This window comes from Artemia franciscana, chromosome 19, assembly GCF_032884065.1.
Source record: "Artemia franciscana chromosome 19, ASM3288406v1, whole genome shotgun sequence".
Taxonomy (NCBI): domain Eukaryota; kingdom Metazoa; phylum Arthropoda; class Branchiopoda; order Anostraca; family Artemiidae; genus Artemia; species Artemia franciscana.
Genome location: NC_088881.1, coordinates 34,134,941 through 34,157,923, shown reverse-complemented (window position 1 = coordinate 34,157,923; position 22,983 = coordinate 34,134,941). Strand labels below are relative to the sequence as shown.

The 22,983-nt window shown below is 35.7% G+C and overlaps 1 protein-coding gene across 4 annotated transcripts in view; it reads right to left on the bottom strand.

Moving 5' to 3' along the window:
• LOC136039596 (prestin-like) overlaps window positions 1–22,983 on the bottom strand; it is a 92,124-nt gene that overhangs the window by 37,357 nt on the left and 31,784 nt on the right. For all 4 annotated transcript variants that reach the window (XM_065723458.1, XM_065723460.1, XM_065723462.1 and 1 more), the window contains exons 2-4: window positions 21,460–21,628; window positions 4,474–4,656; window positions 1,105–1,215 (exon numbers count right to left, since the gene is read on the bottom strand). In XM_065723458.1, coding sequence (XP_065579530.1) covers window positions 1,105–1,215; window positions 4,474–4,656; window positions 21,460–21,628 — 463 coding nt within the window. The remainder of the gene's footprint in view (window positions 1–1,104; window positions 1,216–4,473; window positions 4,657–21,459; window positions 21,629–22,983) is intronic.

Below are 22,983 nucleotides of genomic sequence, written 5' to 3'. Positions count from 1 at the left end.
AGAAGGAGAAAAGGAAGACTGTTTTCCTAAATTAGTGATTAATATAGACCAGCACTTGAATGAGACCTTAACCCTACTAATCCATACAATCACATAGGTCAAACAGCATAGCCACACACAATCAACCATAAAGAATAATCCATGGACAGGCAGTCATGTCGTCAATAAGTATAAGTCGTCATTTACCAAACAATAGAAAAAATAATATAGACAAATAATTCAGAGGCAACAACCCAACATAAGGGCTCATCAGGAGAATACACTGGCCTATATAGGGTTTCGCCACTCTAAATTCTCTACCCAGCACAGTGTTGTGGCTACCACAGAATATCCATGGCATCCCCGCGTCAGGTATCACCCCCAAAATATATGCCTATGAAAGAAAAAAAAACAGCAAATGTAAAACAACCAAGTAAAACCAAAACGAGCTTATCCTGTTAATATATGCCTCCCTTTAGCAACAATAGGTAAACTAAATATTATAAATTTTACCAAATCACAAATATTAACACATTGCAAAAAACCTGAATGAACTAAACAATTATAGAATTCATCTTTACCATGTGGCTAATTTTTAAGAAAATCCGCTCAATTAGAAACACAATTCAAAATAAATGTCGCTGCGACAACATTTCTCGAACCTCCGAAATTAGTTGAAAATTTCTTTAAGTATTTCTAGATAATTCTTTTGATATTTATTTAAAAGTTCGTTATATTGAAAACTAAATTTTTTAAATTGCCAAGTTAATTTATTTGCAGAAAAACCTCTTGATATCAATTTTTGGCTTAAGATTTTACATCTATTTTTAAAATCAATATAATTACATATATATATATATATGTATATATATATATATATATATATATATATATATATATATATATATATATATATATATATATATATATATATATATATATATATATATATATATATATATATATATATATATATATATATATATATATATATATATATATATATATATATATATATACACACAGACATATATATATATATATATATATATATATATATATATATATATATATATATAGGAAAACGAAATAAGAAAGTTCTGATAAAATAGAAAATGGTAGTACCGAGAGATATGTGCCTTGAAGTTCCAAAGAAGAAGTAAATAAGCACAGGGAAAAATGCCATGTAAATCCCCAAAATAGGTGGACAATTCGCTAACATCGCATAACCAAGACCTATAAAAGGAATTAAAAAATCACACTAATATTAAATTAATTATATTAATTAAATTAATAAACAAACATCTCAAATAAATGGTCTTACTGAAACTTTTTGTGTGAGAACTTTGAGTTGTATTTCTGATTAAGACTCTCTTTAGCATTTTTTTTCATTCCTAGAGCTGGTTAATCATTTTTTTTTTTACTTATCGAGAGTTTTTGATCAAAATATCTAGTATTCTTTAGTGAAATTTATCACTGTCTATTAAAAGAATTTTTATCTCCATGTGAACTTTTAATTAGAGCCGGCTTCATATATATAATTTAGGGGGGGGAGGTTACGTGAGAGGATCTTTCCATGGAGGTTATTTTTCACGGAGGAAAAGAATTTTCCATGAAATGGGCGCCGGATTTCCCTGCATTATTTAAAAAAACGATTAGAAATTAAACAAAAAAAAACAAGTTTTCAACTAAAACTGAGGAGCAACATTAAAACTTAAAACGAACAGAAACTATTACGTATATAAGGGGGTTCGTCCCATCGTCAATACCTCGCTCTTTATGCTATTTTTTTAGTACTTTCAAAAGAGCTATTTATTCTAATTAAACGGCCTTTGTAATTAAGGGACCATTCTTAAAGAATTGGAACACATTTTGAATTTTAGCGTAAAAAGCGAGGTATTGACGATAGGACGAACCCTTTCATACACGTAATAATTTCTGTTCATTTTGAGTTTTAATGTTGCTCCTTACTTTAAGTTAAAAAAAAACATTTTAATTTAATACCATGAAAGATCATTCCTTCAATTCAAAAATATTTAATGCTGGATTTTTTTTTTGTTTGAACTATTTTTGTAATTATTTAAAAATTTGTAACCCAATACCCAAGATCAAACCAGGGAAATATGCCCAAAAAATGAATACAGCTATCTGGCCGATTGCTGGTTAAAAATCGAGAATACCTTAAGATGTTATAACACAAATAATGGAGGGCAAGAAAATACAATACGTAAGCCACAAATGCCCAGTGATGCTGCCAGGATGGATTCGTCTCCGCCAATTGGGCTATTAAAAATTGCTAATAAAATTTATACAAATTAGCTCAATGGACAAAAATAGGTCAAAATAAGCTGAACAAAAACAGCAAAATCAGTAGAATTTTGGCTAGCCATTAGGGCTGGTAAAATCCCAAAAAAACTGGCGACCATGGGTTCAGAACTTATACTATCCTTCTGAAAAAGAAAAAATGCTTTTCGCCAGTGGACAACCGCAAAACAAGTTTCTTTTTATTATATAAAGACAAGAGGAGAGAATCCCCCCTCCCTCAATAAAATTTTTTCTGATATGTGACCCCATAGAAAAATACTGATTCAGGCCTAAAAATACATATTCTGAATGTGTCCACCCCAGAGACAATTTTACACCCCCTTTTCCCAATAATTTCGTAGGTAAGAGAGGGCAAGGGGGACGGTTGTCCCGGTGCACAGCTTCTGATGAGGCACACAATTCAGCCTTTTTCTAAAAGTCTTTTGTTTATTCATGATGTTATAGTACCAATGGCAGGGGGCAAAATCGACATTATTCCCGGGCACTGAAAATACTAGCCACACGTCTGCCTCCCAAGGCTCTTGTTTACGTTTATACGTATTTCACCAAAAAATATTTCCCTTTTGGCAAACATTATACGAACTTCATCATCTATCCAGTGAAATAATTTGTTTGGCAAGAGTAAAGAGGAAAAACACAAACAAAAACAACGTTAACATTGTTTACATTGTTGTCATCTCAATAAATCTAGTTACTTGCGCTACATTCACGTGTTTAAAATTAGTATATTTACCATAGCATTACTTAGCAATAAAACAATCTATTGACTAATAAATCAGATACAATACGTACATGCGATCCATTCTATTTACAATATTATTTAGAGATTAAGTTTTTGCTTTTTTCTGAATCTTTTTATCAGTTAATTACTATTATTTATGCTCGTCCTTCATATGAAGTACGAACAAATTGAGGAACATTAGTGCTATCTACGCAAAATGCGATTTTCTTGTTCAGGGGGGGGGGCTTCAACCTTCAGTTAGGTGTTGTCGGAAATGAAGATTTCAATGACCTACTTTTTACCTCAATTGGATTATATATTTAGGGATTTTAGTTTCTTTTTACAAAATTCTGAAATATTCTCATGATTACAAATTGCTCTTCAGTTGAACCTGAATGAAAAATACTAGTTTCGACGTCGTTACAAACGAAGTTCTAAATAACGAGTGAAATATTTCTCACGAAACGTTCGCTCTCGAAACTTCTTTTATTTCGGCTATTCAAGGTCAGTGGCGTTAATTCAAGAAAAAGAAGGAAAGACGGGGGCAAAAATATCAAAAAGGGCTTTTTTTCAACTGAAATCCAAAAAAAGGTATTTTTCAAAATATAGGGAGGGCAAATTCTAGGAGAAGGAGAAAGTGCAAAATTGCCCTCCCCAGTGTTGGCCCCTGCTAAGGACTTCACTTCTCTCTTTAATAAGATTACTAGTTTGCTAGCTACCGCTGCAACCCGGATACAGCAGCTGTCGACCAGGATTATTTTGCATATGGAAAATCGGATCTTTTAGAGACTAAACAGTCCATAAAATAACGGAAAAAACTAAAGATTATTGCACCAATCATACGGTGGAATAGATGTAGAAGGTATTATGGAATTTTCTTTACATACTTAAGTATGGAGAAAGCGCTAAAGTTGAAGACCTTAGAATGCTATAGACATAGATATCTACAGACATACTATAATACTCTAAAATACTATAACTGTAACTCTACAATATCTACATTCTATAACTATAGACTCTATAGACTATAACTGTATAATGCTATACACATGAAATCGTCGCTGTCACGCCTAAATGCCGTAACTGACCTTTTCTCACTTCTGTGACGATTTTTAAGTCCAATGGTGTAGACTAAACTAACAACAACTCCCGCAGCACCAAGTCGCCTGAGGCCAACACAGCTACGCACGCTCCTCCTCCATCCCAATCTATCCAAAGCTTCCCTATTTACACCTTCCCAGGAAGTTCTTATTGCCTTTAAATCTTTATGACATCTTCCCACCCCAACCGCGGACGACCTCCTTTCCGTTTAGCCCTAGGCGGTTAGCCGAAAAAGGACAATCTTCGGCAATTTGTCATCCTTCATCCGCAAATTGTGCCCTAACCATCTCATCGTACTAGGCGGTTTTGTGCTACAATGAGTTAGTAGTAGTAGTAGCAGTTCTTACCTTGTGGTATGTGCATCACAGCCACTGTAATACCAGAAATAATATCCCATTTCAAATCTCTTAGCCAGTCATATCTCGGTAGCCATTCAGTAACTGGGAGCTTTGTTTCTACAATTTTCCTTGCCCTTTTTGAAGAGCATGTACAACAGGATCCTAAATAGTTGGTTGCTTTCTTCAAAAGCCCTGAAAAGAAAGAAAAAGAAAGTAGATGGCTATCAAGTTTATTCATTTTTGTATGCTCATCGAGGCTGTATTCAGGGGTGTTTAGGGGGTTTAAACCCCCTTAACACACCCCCCCCCCCCCAAATCTTTGTCAGACTCGTAAAAACGTAAAAAAAATGTATATAAACCAAATTATTGATGCGTTTTTTAAAGTTTGTTTTTGTTAATAAACCGTCTACGGTTAGAAGACAAGCGATAATATTAATCCATGTATAGAAGCCTGCCGCGTGCCTTAAGTGCCATAAAGATTTACATTAACAAGTATTTTAGATTCTTTAAAGTAGTTTTCTAAATTTTATATTTTTCCTTCAGGATAGCAGAAATGTAGCACTAAGGTAAAGATACTGATGATTTCACAGTTTTTGTAAAAAAAAAAGGGTTTCAGTCTGTAGAAGAAAAACGTAGAAAAACGTATATAAACGAATTGTCGATGCGTTTTTAAAGTTGTTTTTTTTTTGTTAGTAAGTCGTCTGCGGTTAGAAGTCAAGCGACAATCCATTTTAGAAAGACAATCGATTATCCATTTAGGATCATGTTGTACACACTCTTCAAAAAGGGGAAGGAAATTTGAAGGCAACACTTAGGTTTGCGGAGACTTCTCCGCTTAGCAAAATTAATTCTAACAGCATTAAAATTAATTAAATTTGGTCTACTTTTTTCATTTCAAGGAAGGATGATGAAGATATGGGGAAAATAGAAATTTTAAATTCAATTTTCTTATACGTGCTGCCAAATGCACCCTCTACTTTATTAGGAATTTGGAAAAGCCTTGGAAAAAGGCGAAAAATACTCGCAATAAGATAAATGGTCTTAATGAAACTAGCTGCATGAAATTCAGTATAATATAGAACTTTATTGTAGAGGCTTTAAGCCACATCCACAAAATGGTAAAATTTTGCATTTTTCATAGAGAAATTGCCACAGATGCGTGTTTGTTTTGCAATTTGGTAAATTCTAGTTGATTGACTTTTGGTTATCTTGGTAAGGGGTTAGGTTAGGAAAATGTAACTTTCAGGGATGAGTCTAATGGCTAAAGCATGTCCTGGGAAGGTATTTTGAAGTACCCACCTCCACTCCTTCTCCTTCTAGAGGGCCCTGACCTTTGATGACCTTTAAAAATATGTGTGTTATAAAATTGAAACGTGGCAAAATGGATCTTCTGCTTGAATCAAGTAGAACATAATTGTTTTCAGCTTCACAACTTTGCTCAATCCCAAATTTATGAAGCTTTAAAGATATACAAATACATTTCCTATATTTTGAAAAAAAAAACATTGATATGGCTCAGAATTCTACTCAAATAACAGGAATTGCATTTTCAGAAATATAAGCAGAGAAAAGGCAACTGGTAACTGAAAATTAAGGTAAAATGTTTTTTTGTCAAAATTTCGATAGGTATAGACTTGTCATGTAGGCGAATTTCAGGGCCCTCTAGAGGGAGAAGGAGTGGAGGTGGGTACTTCAAAATACCTTCCCGGAACATACTTTAGCCTTTAGACCCATCCCTGAAAGTTTCATTTTCCTAACCCAACTCCTTTCCGAGATAGCCGAAAGTCAATCAACTAGAATTTTACCGTTATTTTCACTTTGTTATCATATTAATATTCAATAATTGGTTGCTTTGTCCAAAAACCCTGAAAAGAAGGAAAAAGATTTCTTTCTTTTTTTCTTTTCTTTTTTTTTTTCTTTTGTAAAATTTCCCCTGGAAAGTTCCGCTCCTAGAAACTTCCCTCTCCATGGAGTATTCTTCCTGTGGAAAATCCCCATAGCTGAAAATTTAAAATTCCCATAACTTAAAATTCGCTACCCCTCTTGGAAAATTGTCTGTATATTTCGCAATAACAAATGCTATACGTTAACAATGGACAAACTTTGTGACTTACAGACCTTTCTCCAAGGGTTATGAGGAGTCATGTTATCACCATTAATAACAATCCATCTACCCATTCACCAAAATCATACTGGAACATTTTCGTAAAACATTTATTGTAAAAAAAACTATTGCTGTTCGAAAAAAATGAATATTTTAAATTTTGTCCTTAATTTCAGTTACAATCCAACATCTTATTTCTTAAGTAAAAAAAAAATGAAATCTACTTTAAAATTACTGCTAATATTATCCAATAGTATAGCTACGTCATACGAAATCAAACTGTATCTATACTTAAAAAAAAAAAAAAAAAAAAAAAAAAAAATTACGGATCACGTAAGGGGATTATGAAAAAACGTGTACGATGTTTAACCCACCCTGGAAAATACCCCCCAGCGTTTACTCCCTGGAAAATAAACCCCCCTGTTTCCCACCAGAAAATACCCCCTTTCCCCCCGTGGAAAATAAGACTTTTCAAATTTGAGAATCTTATTTGAGTTTTATTTTTTATTTTTCGTAGGGGGAAGAAATTTTGGTACTTGTCTATTATGCGTCACTGACTTAAGCTTACTCTCTGTAAAGCTCGAGAACAAACCGGTTTCTTTGTTAGTTTCGTACATCTTAGCGTGAGACGAGACAAAGGTAAGTGACAGAATAGATGGAAAATATATACTTTAGGCTACATATTTACACATAAGGGGGGGGGGGGTAGGCAGAAAACAATTATTTACTTCGTAATATGCAGAGTAATTGTACCTAACACATTTTGCACGCGGACCTAATATACTTTACACCCTCCTCCCCCTACTGTGCAAGTAAATCACCCAAATTTGTTCCTAAAGTAACGAAGAAACTAATGAAAAAAACAGTTTGTACTCGATTTTTACACATTTCCAACTTCAGTGAGTATCGTATAATACACAAGTATCGGAATTTTTCATGGAGAGAGAGAGCTAGATTTCCCCGTTTATTTAAAAAATCAGAAATTAAATTAAAAAACAAGTTTTTTCAACAATAAGCAAGGAGCAACATCAAATATTGTAACGAACAGATATTTATTCCGTATATGAAAAAAGTGCCCTTCACAAGACGTTCCTCTTTACGCTAAAGTTTTGACTTTTTGCCCTAATTCTTTAAGAACGATTCCTGAAACACAATGGATATTCGGCTATTTAATTAGAATAATAATATTTGTTTTAAATTCTATAAAAAAACTTTAGCGTAAAGAGCAAGGTCTTGAGGAGGAGGCAATCTGTTTCATATATGCAATAATTTCTATTCGTTTTAAGGTTTGATGTGGCTTCTTACTTTCAGTTGAAAAAACTTGTATATTTAATTTCGGATCATTTTTGAATAATACAGGGAAATCTGGTTCTCTCTCCGTAAGAAATTCCGGTACTTGTGTATTATATGGCACTCACTCAAGTTTAAAATGTGTAAAACTCGAGAACAAACCGGTTTCTTTGTTATTTTAGAAACAAATTCCGGCTATATATTTGCAAATTAGGGGGGGAGCATAGTGGGTCTGCATGGAAAATGTGTTAGGTACAATTATTCCGCATATTATGAAGTAAGAATTGTTTTCCGACTTCAAACTGTCCAAACACTCCCCCTCCCCTTATGTGCAAATATATAGCCCAAATTATATATAGCTTATCCCTTCTATTCTGTCACTTGTCTTTGTCTTGTCTCACGCTAATCTGAAAGAAACGAACGAAGAAACCCGTTCGTTTCCTACTTTTACACAGCGTAAGCTTGAGTGAGTGGTGTATAATAAACAATATCCAAAAACTTCTTCCCCTTACTAAAAAAAAAAAACAAAAACAAAACATAAATCAGACAAAATTCTCAAATTTGGAAAGCCTTGTTTTCCGCGGGGGGGGGGGGTATTTTTCACGGGGGTATTTACAGGGAGGAGGGGTAAACACCAAGAACGCAAAAAAAACATGGAATAATTTTCATCGTTTTAAATTTTAATGTCGCTTTTTGATTTCATTTGAAAAAATACATTTCTTAATTTAATTTCGTTTTTAATAGTGTCGCAAATTCAAACTGTAGGGATTAGTTCGCTTCCTATCATTAACATTCCATGTGAGTACAGAGGTTAAAAGATGAAACTCCGGTTATTCGTCAAAGATGGGTCTATCAAATACCATGCGACTGTTGCAAATATTATGCAGGTAGAACTCACCAGAATTTAGAGAAACGCCTACAACAGCATAATCACCAAAGCTCTAAGTTCTAATATTCTTTTGATTCTGCTTTAAGCAACCATGATGTTGAAAATTCTAGCCTCAAAATACTTTTTGAAGAATCTTCCCTTATTAGCAATGATCTAGGCATAAAGGAGGTAGTTCGAGAAGCAATTGTAATCAAACTTAAGATTAATAATAATTTTTCCTTAAATAAGGACTTGGGAGAATGTTCACTAAATGCTCTATACACAAATTTAATTTAGAATGATCATACAAAATATTTTAAAAAACCAGTAGAGATTAACACAGAACCAGTTACACAAAGACCTTTGAGGTTAGCTACCAAAAAGGCAAGATTATCAAAAAAAAGCCTGTTTTTAATTAATCTTCTTTCATTTCAATGAATTCCCTTCATTTACCTCACTTTATTTATCAGTCCTGGGTTGAATTTTGCTGATGTAAGGATACTAGGACTGTTTTAAAAACTCTTCATTTTAGTTTTATTGGTTGTATGTTATTGTAAGTCTTTTTTCTTGTATTTATCTATGTTTAGCTGAGGACGGGCCTAGGACATATGGCCGAAATATTCATTCAAATTAGAATTTGACAGTCTTACGAAAAGAATTTTCTACTGTTCTTCTTGTTTTGATGTTTGAGGTTGAATGATAATATTCTATTTCTGGGGTGTCTATGATAAATCCCGTGGCGTTTTACAAACGAAAAGAAACTAGACCTACGTTGCCCGGGCAACGTGAAGTGTTGCAGCAACCGTTGTCCGGCTTCGCCGGCTAAAGTGTTGCGAGAGCAACACTTTGGTTTTGTTTCTTCGCTATCGGTCAGTAATCACATGATCAAAGGCTATTCCTCAGCGTTGAAAAAACAACAACAAAATAGTATTATAAAGCTATCCCTAACTTTTCAGGATGAAAATACCATAGATGACATTCTACTAATTATTACGAAACTATCTCATTGTTTTACATTCTCGTTTGTGCTTGTTTCTTCACTATCGGTTAAATGATGAAGTTGTCAGCCTATTGAAGTTTTTGACACTAATTATTACGAAGCTACCTCATTGTTTTACGTTATCGTTTGTACCCCTTGCGTAAACACTTAATTCTATCAGATTTAAAGAGATCGAGTACAATGTGCACCGATTTGCACAAATTTCTAGTCCAAAGTGAATAGATTCTTACTTACAAGTTCCTCTCCCGTGATAGACATCAAGTTCACCAGATACAAATAAATGGGTACACCAACTAGCAAAAGTTGCAAACCCCTCATCGCTGAGGATGATTGTAGCCTAACAGCCGATTATTACTTACAAGTCCCCTATATGTCTTACCACTGGAAACAAATCGGTTTAACCATCAAATACACCGGAAACAAATAATAGGTACACCAACTCGCAAAAGTGGCAAACCCCTCATTGCCGAAGATGATTATGAGCTAACAGCCGTTTCTCGCCCAAAATGAACCGATTCTTACTTACAAGTCCCTCTCCCGTGATGGGCACCGGAAACAAATAAATGCGTGCACCAACTAGCATAGTTGCAAACCCCTCATCGCTGAAGCTGACTGTAGCCTAGCAGCAGATTATTACTAACAAGTTCCCTACATGTCTTACCACTGGAACCAAATTGGTTTTACCACCAAATACACTGGAAACAAATAATAGATACACCAACTAGCGAAAGTTGCTAACCCCTCCTTGCCTAAGGTGATTATTACCTAAAAGTCAACTGTTGCTTACAAGTCCTCTATATGTCTCACAATTTGCATCGGCCTAGATTTCGTTTCAGTGTGTACTGAAGTTGTCAACCCCTTGAAACTTTCAAACTGGTATACCTCATGAAGGAATTTTTGTACCAAAAAATGGATGTCATATACTTTGATCAGCTCATCAAGAGCTATCGATTGCCGTCGAAAAAGAATTATATCTGTCTTAGTTCAAAAGTTGATTTTTTTTTGCCGTAGGCCAACTTTCTAACGTCACTACTTAGAAAGGAGCAAAGGATAAGCTCCAATTTCTTTAGCAATGAGAGAACTTTTGAAGTTTATTAGGCACATTTGATACCACATTTTTCTCTACCGCAATCCCAAGTCCGAAAAACCGAATGATAAACTCAGCTGAAATCATGAACAGAAATGGATAGAAACAATAGATGGCAGCACTTTCGGACCCGTGGGAAAATTAACCACATTTTTGCTTCTGTAAATTTTTCTATTTATCACTCACAGAAGATATATTGGCTGTGGGGCCGGGTAACTGCCGCATATATTTAACACTTATAGATTTTAGTCCATCTTCAATTTGAAAGTGGTGCCTGCCTGCTTGCCTGCTAGAATGGAGCTTTCCACTTGAAAGCAGAAACATGCTTTGATGAAACTAAAGCTTGGCTGCACAACTTCAGATACTCCTCTCTGACACAGGCTATATAACTCCACTTCACTTCGCACACCATAGGCTCTGGCTCGTGGACAAGCAAAAACCATCCTATTTGGCCCCAGGCAAGAGTTCTGCGGAGCTTTCCAAAATGTAATGTCATATTCATCAATCCGGTCTGAGGTCCTTTCCGTAAAAACCGCAAAGGTTAGACCCTTACCAGTTTCCAGGAATAAGGTGAGATCGGCGGCATAGGAAAAAAAAAACGGGACAAAACCAAAGTGTTGCTCTCGCAACACAACTAAGCAGGAATAAAAATGTCTCCGTCATCAGAAACGCAGATTTAAAAAAGTATTCTGAGACATGTCATGTCTCAGACAAAAAATATAGAAGATAAACTTATTAGTCGTTAATCAGACTCCGTTTAAGTTTGCTTCATTATAAGACTTAATTTCTGCTTGTCTTAAATTTTGATTAACAAAAATCAACAAAAGAAGTTTTCAACGAAAAGTAAAGAGTTATAATAAACCAAAAAAAAGTTGACATAAAGTCAAATAATTTTCCAAACGTAAAACCACGTAAATCACCATCAATAAATAAGTGAAATCAAAAACGAACAGAAATTACGAAAAAAACGAGTTAACCTCAAGGAAATCAGGTACTAAGACAAGTTGAACTGCCGATCCCCATGTCTTCTAGAAACCAGACGACAATTTGCACTTTGAGCGACTCAGCCGAATAGTAACCGAAACTTTAAACAAGAGCTAAGAGCTCATATGGCATTTGTGACGAGGTCAGAAGAGCCAAGAGCTCATATGGGATGAGCTCTAGCAAAATTCTGAGAATCAATAGATTGATTTAAAAGGAAAATCAGAGGCTTGTTGCCGGTCGGGATTTAAAATAAGAGCTTTGAGACACGAGGTCCTTCCAAATATTAAAATTCATTAAGATCCGATCACCCACTCGTAAGTTAAAAATACCTCATTTTTTCTAATTTTTCCTCTCCCTTCAGCCCCCCAGATGGTCGAATCGGGGAAAACGACTTTATCAAGTCAATTTGTGCATGTCCCTGACACGCCTACCAATTTTCTTTGTCGTAGCACGTCCAGAAGCACCAAACTCGCCAAAGCACTGGGCCCCCCCCTAACTCCGCCAAAGAGAGCGGATCCAGTCCGGTTACGTCAATCACGTATCTACGACATATTACTTATTCTGCCCACCAAGTTTCATCCCGATCTTTCCACTCTAAGCGTTTTCCAAGATTTCCGGTTTCTCCCTCCAACTCCCCTCAGTGTCACCAGATCTGGTCGGGATTTAAAATAAGAGCTCTGAGACATGAGTTTCTTCTAGATATCAAATTTCATTAAGATCTGGTCACCCGTTCTTATACCTCAATTTTTCTAATTTTTCCAAATTAACACCCCCCTCACTCCCCCAAAGAGAACAGATCCGTTACAATTATGTCAATTGCGTATCTATAACTCGTGCTTATTCTTCACATCAAGTTTCATCCCGATCTCTCCACTCTAAACCTTTTCCAAGATTTCCGGTTTCCAAGATTTCTGTTTCTCCCTCCAACCCCCTATGTCCCTGGATCAGATTCGAATTGAAAATGCAGCATCTGAGACATAAGATCCTTCTATATATCAAATTTCATTAAGATCCGATCACCCATTCGTAAGATAAAGATACCTCAATTTTCACGTTTTCCAAGAATTCCGGTTTCCCCCTCCAACTCCCCCAATGTCACCAGATCTGGTTGGGATTTACAATTAGAGCTCTAAAGCAAAAGATTCTTCTAAATATCAAATTTCATTAAGATCTGGTCACCCGTTCCTAGTTACAAATACCTCATTTCTTCTAATTTTTCCGAATTACTCCCCCCCCCCCAACTCCACAAGGCAATTTTAGCTTATTGCTTTTCTCGGCAGGCGAATGGCGAATAGTTTGTTTTCTTTTCTTAATAAATGTATATCTCATATCTCAATAAATAGTTAAAATTACTAAAAATACTTTAGAGTAATTAGAGAGGTATTTAGGAGGAGATGAACCCCTCATATGCGTAATAATCTCTGCTCGTTTCTATTTTTAATGCTGCTCCTTACTTTCAGTTGAAAAAAAAAACTTCATAATCATTTTTTCATTGTTTTTTTTTTAATAATGCTAGAAAATCCTGCGCCCCCTTCATGGAATTTCTTTTCCCCTGTGACGAATTCCTCCAAGAGAAGATCCTCCCACGTAGCCCCCCCCCTTAACCCCCCGAAAAATAAAAAAAAAACCTGAGACGTCTATACACTTCCCAATAACCATTATTGTATCTAAACACTGGTCAAAGTTTGTAACCTGCAGCCCCTCCCCCCGGGGACTGTGGGGGAGTAAGTCAGCCCCAAAGACATAGTTATTATGTTTTTTGATTATGCTGAACAAAATGGCTATCTCAAAATTTTGATTCGTTTATTTTGGGAAAAAAGCGTGGGAGGGGGTCTAGGTGCCCTCCAATTTTTTGGTCACTTAAAAAGGGCACTAGAACTTTTGATTTCCGTTACGATGAACCCTCTCACAAAATTCAACTTTCAGAACTCTGATACGCTGAATGCGATGGTGTGATTTTCGTTAAGATTCTATGACTTTTAGGGGTGTTTCCCTCTATCTTCCAAAATAAGGAAAATTTTCTCAGGCTCGTAACTTTTGATGAGTAAGACTAAATTTTATGAAACTAATATATTTAAAATCAGCATAAAAATCAAATTTTTTTATGTATATATTCTACTCAAAATTCTGTTTTTTAGAATTTCGTTTACTATTGAGCCGGGTCGCTCCTTACTACAGTTCGTTACCACGAACTGTTTGATCAAATTTCATTAAGATCCGGTCACCCCTTCTTAAGTTAAAAATACCTCATTTTTTTCTAATTTTTCAGAATTAACCCTACCCCCCAACTCCCCAAAGCTCCCCCAACTCAAGAAACACAAGATCCTTCTTAATATCAAATTTCATTAAGATCTGATCACCCGTTCGTAAGTTACAAATACCTCATTTTTTAAATTTTTTCCGAATTACCCCCCGCCCCCTCCAAACTTCCCAAAGAGTGCGGATCCAGTCCAGTTATGTCAGTCACGTATCTTGGACTTGTACTTATTCTACCCACCATGTTTCATCCTGATCTCTAAACTCTAACCCTTTTCCAGAATTTCCACACCCCCCCCAACTTCCCCCAATGACCCTGGATCCGGTCGGGATTTAAAATAAAAGATATGAGCTATTAGGTCCTTCTAAATATGAAATTTCATTAAGATCTTATGATTCCTTCGTAAGTTAAAAATACCTCATTTTTTCTAATTTTTTCAGAATCAGGACTCCCCCCCCCAACTCCCCCAAAGAGGGAGATTAATTAGAACAGATTAATTTAATCTGGTCTGGTCCCTGATAAGCCTGCCAAATTTCATTGTCCTAGCTTATTTGGAAATGCCTAAACTAGCAAACCCGGGACCGACAGACCGACAGAATTTGCGATTGCTATATGTCACTTCGTAAATACAAAGTGCCATAAAAAGCTTAAAAAAGAAAGCCAAAAGATTGAAGCTTAGTAGATAACGTTGTTAGAAATCGGACTTGCTTTAATAATAAATATCTTTGAAGAGGTTGTCAAACAGTTCGTGGTAACGAACTGTAGTAAGGAGCGACCCGGCTCAATAGTAACCGAAACTCTAAAAATTGGACATCAAACATCAAAAGAATCGCATTTTAATGCTGATTTTAAATATATAAGTTTCATCAAGATCAGTTATACCCATCAAAAGTTACGAGCCTGAGAAAATTTGCCACATTTTAGAAAATAAGAGAAAACACCCCCTAAAAGTCATACAATCTTAACAAAAATCTTATTGTGGAAGTTTCAAGCTCCTATCTACGAAAATGTGGAATTTCGCATTTTTTGCCAGAAGACAGATCACGGATGCGTGTTTATTTGTTTTTTTTGCTTGTTTTTTTTTTGTATTTGTTTTTTCCCAGGGGTGATCGTATCGACTGAGTGGTCCTAGAATGTCGCGAGAGGGCTCATTCTAACGGGAATTAATTTCTAGTGCCCTTTTTAAGTGACCAAAAAATTAGAGGGCAAGTAGGCCCCCTCCCACGCTCATTTTTCCCGAAAGTCACCGGATCAAAATCCTGAGATAGCCATTTTATTCACCATAGTCGAAAAACCTAATAACTATGTCTTTAGGGACGACTTACTCCCCCGCAGTCCCGCGGGGACTGCGTTTGCTTTAGTTTCTTGTTTTTTTTTTGTTTTGTGTAGTGTTTGTTTTGTTTCTTTTATTGGTACTCCGCTTTGATTTTTTGTAGCGGGTCAAAAATAAATTATTTATATAGTAATGGTTACTGGGAAGTGTACAGACGTTTTCAGGGGGATTTTTTGTTTAGGGGAGAGATTTGAGGGGGGGTTACGTGGGAGGATATTTCCACGGAGAAACTTGTCATGGGGGAAGAGAATTTCAATGAAGGGGGTGCAGGATTTTTTAGCATTATTTGAAAAAACAATGAAAAAATAAATGTGAAAAGTTTTTTTCTACTGAAAATAAGGAGCAGCATTAAAACTTAAAACGAACAAAATTATTACGCATGTGAGGGGCTTACCTCCTCGTTATACCCCACTCTTTACGCTAAAGAATTTTTAGTAATTTCAACTATTTATTCTACGGCCTTTGTGATTCAGAGCTCATTCTTAAGGAATTGGGACAACATTTAAGCTTTAGGGTAAAGAGCGAGGTATCGACGAGGGTTGAACCCCCTCATACACGCAATAAAAACATACGAATATAGAAGTTCGTTACGTAAATTAATTCGTATGTTACGTATATTTTTTACCAGTGAAAACGTTTGCAAAAAATTGGAGGGCAACTAGGCCTCCTCCCTCACTCCTTTTTGATTAATTGCAATTAATTAATATGCAAATTTCGTTTTAATTATTTATGTGTGGAGAGCCAAGATCAAAACATGCATTAATTCAAAAACATCCAAGAATTAAATAAAAAAAAACAAGTTTTTTTTTAAATGAAAGTAAGGAGCAACATTAAAACTTAAAACGAACAGAAATTACTCTGTATATGAAAGGGGCTTTTCCTCCTCAACACCCTGCTCTTTACGGTAAAGTTTCTTACTGTTTAAAAAATAGAGTTAAGAGAAAGAGTCGAACTTTAGCGTAAAGAGCGAGGCGTTGATGAGGAAAAACCCCTTTTATATACGGAGTAATTTCTGTTTGTTTTAAGTTTTAACGTTGCTCCTTACTTTCATTTTAAAAAAAAACTTGTTTTTTTATTTAATAATAGGAAAAGACAGCAAGTTGTTTCAAATTTTTTGCGGTTAGAACACAAGCGACAATAACAATCCAGATATTGAAGCCTACCGCGTGCCGGCAGGCTTCGGCAGCTTTGAGTTTTCCATATTCTGAGTAATTCATTGGGATTCAATGCTGGATATATTATTCCAATTTTTATAAATTAATCAATATATTTTATTATAAATATGATCAAAATTATAATGCTTGGTAAAAAAACACATTATATTTTATAAATATATAAATATTTTATACTTAATTTTTATTCAACCAGGATTACTTATTAGGTAGAAGATTAACTTAACTTCAAGTCCACGTGTAGGCTAATCCTCTCTGAGAGAAGATATGATAAGATTTTGTTTGCATTTTTGTGTCATCATTTCGAAATTGAAAATCAGATTTAAATTTTCCTGGGGTTTTCAAAATTCTAAGTAAGTCATGGGAGTTCACTACTTGAATATATTCTTCGAATTTTTATGAATTAGTTAATATTTTTCATTTTAACTATCATTGAAATTAAAAATAAAAATTAAAAAAATATATTTTGTTTTTATAAGTATATAAATATTTTGTACTTGATATTTCCTCAACCAGGTTCAGGGTCGTATCCAGGATTTTCTTTCAAGGGAGGGGGGTTACAAAAGTATATCTCGTGGGGGAGGGGGGGGGTATAAAAAACTTTAAAAAACCCATCAAAAATTTGTTTACATTCATTTTTTTACGTTTTTGCGAGTTGGACAATTATTTCAGGGGGGGGGTTAAGCCACATAATCTCTCCTGGATACGACTTTAGCCTTCACAGCTCAAGTGTAGGGTATTCCTTCCTGAGAGAAGACATCGTAAAGGTTTTGTTTGCATTTTTGCGTCACCATTTCGAAATGAAATATCAGATTTTAATTTTCCTGGGATTTTCCATATTCTGAGAAAGTCTTGGGAATTTTTTCTTGAATATATTATTACAATTTTCATGAATAGTTAACATTTTTCATTTTCAATATCATTAAAATTATAGATTTATTTTTAAACTAATAGATTATATTTAATAAATATATAAATATTTTGTACTTAATATCTGTCGCAAAAGGATATTTCGGGGAGGGGTGGGAGTACAAAAAACTTAAAAAACGCATCAAAACTTGTTTATATTAATTTTGTTATGTTTTTACGAGTTGGACAAACATTTTTTGGGGGAGGGGTTTAAACCCATAACCCCTCCCCCTGGATACGGCCTTGGCCAGGATTAATAATTGGGTAGAGGGTTAGCTCAACTTCACAGTTCAAGTGTAGGCTAATCCTCCATTAGAGAAGATATGATAAAGATTTTGTTTGTATTTTTGTGTCATCGTTCCGAAATTAAATATCAGATTTAGAAAATAATTTTGAAAACAGCTGAAAATAATTTTCAACTGTTAAAATATGTTCTTGTGTTATTTTATTTATGCTTAGGGAAAATCTTTGCAAGCATGAGAAGGTACAAGTCAGTCAATAACTTTGAATGTTTTATTTTAAAATTCCATAAAGTGCTATGTCCGACTTGATAACTTTACTTCTGACTGACAGAATATTGGTTCAACACATAAATTCTAAGTTTATAATTTTGACGAAGTTGAGGGATCATCGACTTTTAGAAATTATGTACACCAGGTGGCGCGTGTCAAGCGTGGGGGAAGTGTTACAAGCGTGGCATAACTGCACCAAGTATTTTAGGGACTGTGCCAGGGCAACTGTTCCACGCAAGGCACTCCGTGACGTACACCAGGTGGCAGAAAATGGGCAACCCTTAGGACAAAATGTTATGATAGATGCACAAACATTATTTTGATAATAAGACTTCATAATGCCAACCAGATTTGCACTTATAATCATATACAAATAATCATCACAATATACACTTGAATTGGCCATGATTTTGACTTTTCTCACAACTATTCCCTTTTTTTAGTTCAAAAATCAACGGACTCGGTTGACTCGATGACTTCCAATTCAAAAGTCATCACTTATAATCAACACAAATAATCATATATGCTTTGTCTATACTCCTATTCCCCAGCTTTTCTGTCGACGAAGAAATACGTTGATTATTTGGAAGGCCTCCAAAGATTTAATTTATTTTCCAGAATGCTTGCAAAATACCATAATTCTACTATTGAGCTAGTATTGCCTTGTTTGTTCTATTTGTCTAGGTAAAGTGACCTTGGCGTGACTATATGCATTTCAAAATCAAATTAAACAACAATTCTAATTATTTAATTAGGCAAGAAAATTGCACCATATCAATTATGTCGTCTGTTTCTCTGTTGAAATAGATGATATAAAGATGTTTGTACTCCTGTTTCCTTAGACCAAATATTGATAAGCGTTTTCCCGACCAGAAAACATTGTAAAGTGATGTTTTTGTTTGTTTTGAGATAAAAACGGACATGGGCCAAGTTGCAAAAGTTAAATTTCATACTAATTAGAAACATTTTATTAAGACCGACAAAAATGCTTGACCATCTTTAAGATATCTTCTTTTTTTCCTATTTCCTTTTTTTCTTGTGGTTGTGCCACTTGTGACTCCAGAAGCTTCTAATATTCTAATCTTGGTTTGCAGACTTATCTTCCTATTCTTCCAAAAAAAAATTAACTGTAAAAAAAAAACACCCTATTCTACTAGCTATTACTAGTTATTCCATCTTAACTACTCCCACCGTCTTTACTATTAATATTATCAAGGTAAGTGAAGCTGCCCACCTGTTCAATTTTTTCGTTACCAAACGTCACCTTTTCATCTTCACTTATTCCAAGCCTTATTGACTTAGTCTTCTTAACATTAATTTTCAAACCTATTCTATTGCCTTTCCTGTGCTCCTTAAGCCCAGGTCCATCAAAACGATCCGTATAAAGGGGCATAGAACACAATCCTGCCTTACTTCTGATTTAACACAAAACCAACTGCTAGCCTCATTTTCTGCCTTAAACGCAGCAGTGTTATTTTCTTACATAGCACTATTCACTGTATAATGTATTTTTCTGGTATACCATACAAGGATAAGACCTTTGCTAAAGCTCCTCTAACAACAGAATCTAACGCTTGCTCATAATCTGTAAAATCGAGGACCAAAGGTGTTTGACAACTCAGACACTTCTCAATTATTGAACTAAGAGTGAAAATTTGGTCGACACATCCTCTACCTTTTCTAAAACCGCACTGTTCTTCTCTTAAAACTTTGCCTACAGCAAAACTTTGTCTGTGAACTTTGACTACATTTTTTATTGCTTTCTTATTTTCGTTTTTCTTTCTTTTTTCTTTTTGGTATACCAGACGAAATATTTACCGGTAGTTGCTTCAAGAAATACTAGAACAGTTTTTGTCCAAACCCTGGCTGGTTTTCTTGCAGATAAACATATGCATGCGTCATCAACTTTCTAGAAAAACTGCAAATTTCCGTATTTCATAGACAGCGCAATCGCGCAGCATAAGCAAAGAACAATGTGGGCACAATGTATTACTTATTTTATTTTTTAGACCAGCACACTTCGTACAGAAGGAGCTGTCGTATAAACTTCGAAGGGGACATATTCAATTGGAAATTGGAAGGGCTAGTGCCCTTTTTAATAGTAGAAAGTGATCGGAGGACAATCAACCCCCCTCCAACTCCCATGATTTCCCCAAACACTTTCAATAAAAATTTGAAGATAAAAATTTTAACGAAGTTGACAGGTCCAGAAATTATGTCTTTGAGGCTTAGTCAAAAGTTATGAAGGGCAACTAGCCCCTCCCCCTTACCGACTACCCCTCTTTTCACCAAATACATCTGTTTGAAACTCTGATATAGCCATTTTGTTCAAAACAATCCAAAGAACATATAACACTACCTCCAGGGTTGAAAAAAACACCCAAGAGCCCTGGGCCAAAGACTGTGAGTCATGCCCTGGGGGCATATATGGTTTATGTAAATTGGGTTGTCGTATAAACTTCAGATGGGGCTCGTTTGATTTGATATTGGAACTTATACTGCTCTTTTTAAGAGTCAGAACTGCTTTGAGGGAAACCAGCCTCCCCCCTTCCACGTCCATCATTTCCCGAAATAAACTTCCAAACATCATCTTAAGACATAAGTTTTTCAGCATTGTTGAAAGGTTCATTAATTATGCGTCTGGGAATATCAACCCTCTGCCCCCCCCCCCCCCGACAGCCTTCAGGACGAGGGCTGCAGGTTAGGCAATTCGTTCATTGTTTATATATGGTATATATTACTAAGAAAGGTATGCATGTTTGACTTTCACTTTCCCAAAATACGAAGGGTATTCAGGTGAGTCTTTCAGCGAATGTTGGAAGAGGGTTGAACTACATCAAAACATGTTATGTGTCCATGGGCTGTCAAAAGGAGGTCGTTCAGGAATGAATATATAATTTGGAACTTTTAGGAAATGATAAGGGAGATGATTAATTCCCCAAAAAGGCAATATTTGCACGCTGCTACTATTACAACTACAACCGCTTCTACTACAACCACAACTACTACTACTAATACCGCTACTATCACTAAAACCACCACTTTTGTAGCGAGTACTACTAAGGCTTAAGATATTGAAATAAACACATGAGGAAACTTTACGGGAAATTTGAACTAAATCAAAACATACCATGTGCACACAGACTGCTATAGGCGTATCAGCATTATTTTTGGAACAGCTTACCGTATTAAGAGGAAACTTCAGGAGCATCATGAGTGGGATGTTCAGTTGACCAAAAGGCAACATGCACATACTAGTAATGCTAATAATACTTCTGCTCCAGCGACAGACCGCGATCATAATAAAAAAAAAAAGAAGAAATAAACCGAAAAAAAACAGTAATTTCGCTTCTCCAGATTTGGCATTCACAATCGAATATAGAAGCGTACATACCTTCTTGAAATGATTAATAAATATTTTTGGTGAAAGACAGAAATGAAAATGAGATGAAAATTTATAGTGATAATGAAAGAATTACCTGGCCCCTCTTGTTGCTGTCGGTCATATCTTTTGTCAAAGTAAAATTGATCCACGGCTTCACGCTCAAAATATATTTTTGGCTTGACAGGATTTTCCTCGGCTGAGCAAAACAATTCTTGAGATGCAGTATCGTCATCCATATAAGTAGTGTTGGTTGTTTGACTATCCTATTGAAAAGGAAATACAATGTAAAAAATTGTGACGAATACAATTTGGTGAAACAGAATGAAGTAAAAACCAGGACCCTGAAGTCGGAGTTTTAGTAATTTTTTACTAAATGGAATCGGAGTAACACAAATAACGTAAGACCCTTTGGAGTCTGAGTTGGGAACTTCCTGGGAGGGTGTGAAGAGGGAGGCCTTGAATAGATTAAGTTGGAGGAGGAGCGTGCGTAGCTGTGTTGGCCTCAGGCGGCTTGGTGCTGCAGTGAGTTATTAGTAGTAATAGTAGTATAAGTCTAATAGGAGATCATAGCGCCAAACATTTGGGCATATCTGAGATAAAAATTGTCTAGCTTCTTTCCGCTCTCCTAATAAAAAACATGAAGTCTCTTTATTCCTCTCGCCCCCTGAATTTCCCCAACAGTAACTGCAAGTTCCAACTTAATCCCCTTAGCCGTTCCCAAGATTTGGTAATATGATATTTCGACGACCTAGATACGCATAGTTTCCTTCAGTTTCTCTCCCTCTCTTCACAGTCAAAATTTGAGGTCCACTATGGTCCTATATCACTCTATAAAAGTTTCGGTCCCCCTAGACATTCCCGAGACACTGCAGATAGTTCGAAAACTCGGGTGTACATATCGTCTTTAGGTTTACTCGGATACGTGTGGCGCTTCCAAAGTGCACCTATTGGCAACTCACCAAATTTTGGGACAGTGAATGATCCTTAAGAGTCCCTAGGTAATCGGACAGCCAAGACCAAACATAGCTTCTTTTCTACTAAGCGTAGCTCTGAACAATACATAATTTAGGGCAATTGCCGCTGGCGCTGTGAGATGAAATTAGACATCTGACGTTTCTGAACAAAATGGCTAACTCAAATTATTAATCTGACGCCATGAGGGTAGTGAGGAGGGTGGGCAGAAGAAAACGGCACGGGAGGAGGCCATCCAATCACTGTTGGCCCTAAAAAATGCCACTAGAACATTCCAACCCAATGGGTCCCCAAAAAGTTTCTCTGGCCATCCTTTTCATAAGGTCGGACCAGAAAAATATTCGAAGTTTTTTGGGCCACTCAGTCGGGTTTCGCTTTGGGAGGATACAATTTTTTTTCTATTCGTCCTTCTGTATTAGGGTCCCCTTAACCCATGGACTAAAGAATACAAGTTTCAAGCAAATCGAGATTGGCCCCTTTTTCGGCCCCAGTAGTATTTTTTGCGGGGGAGGGACTGTACCCTAAAATCTTTTTGCACCTTAGACTTTTCTTGGCCCAAGAGGTTATGGCTGTAAGTCCTTAGCTAATAAGAGAAAAACAGTTTTCTGGCCCAGTTTCGGACCAACGACCCATCCCATTATAACAT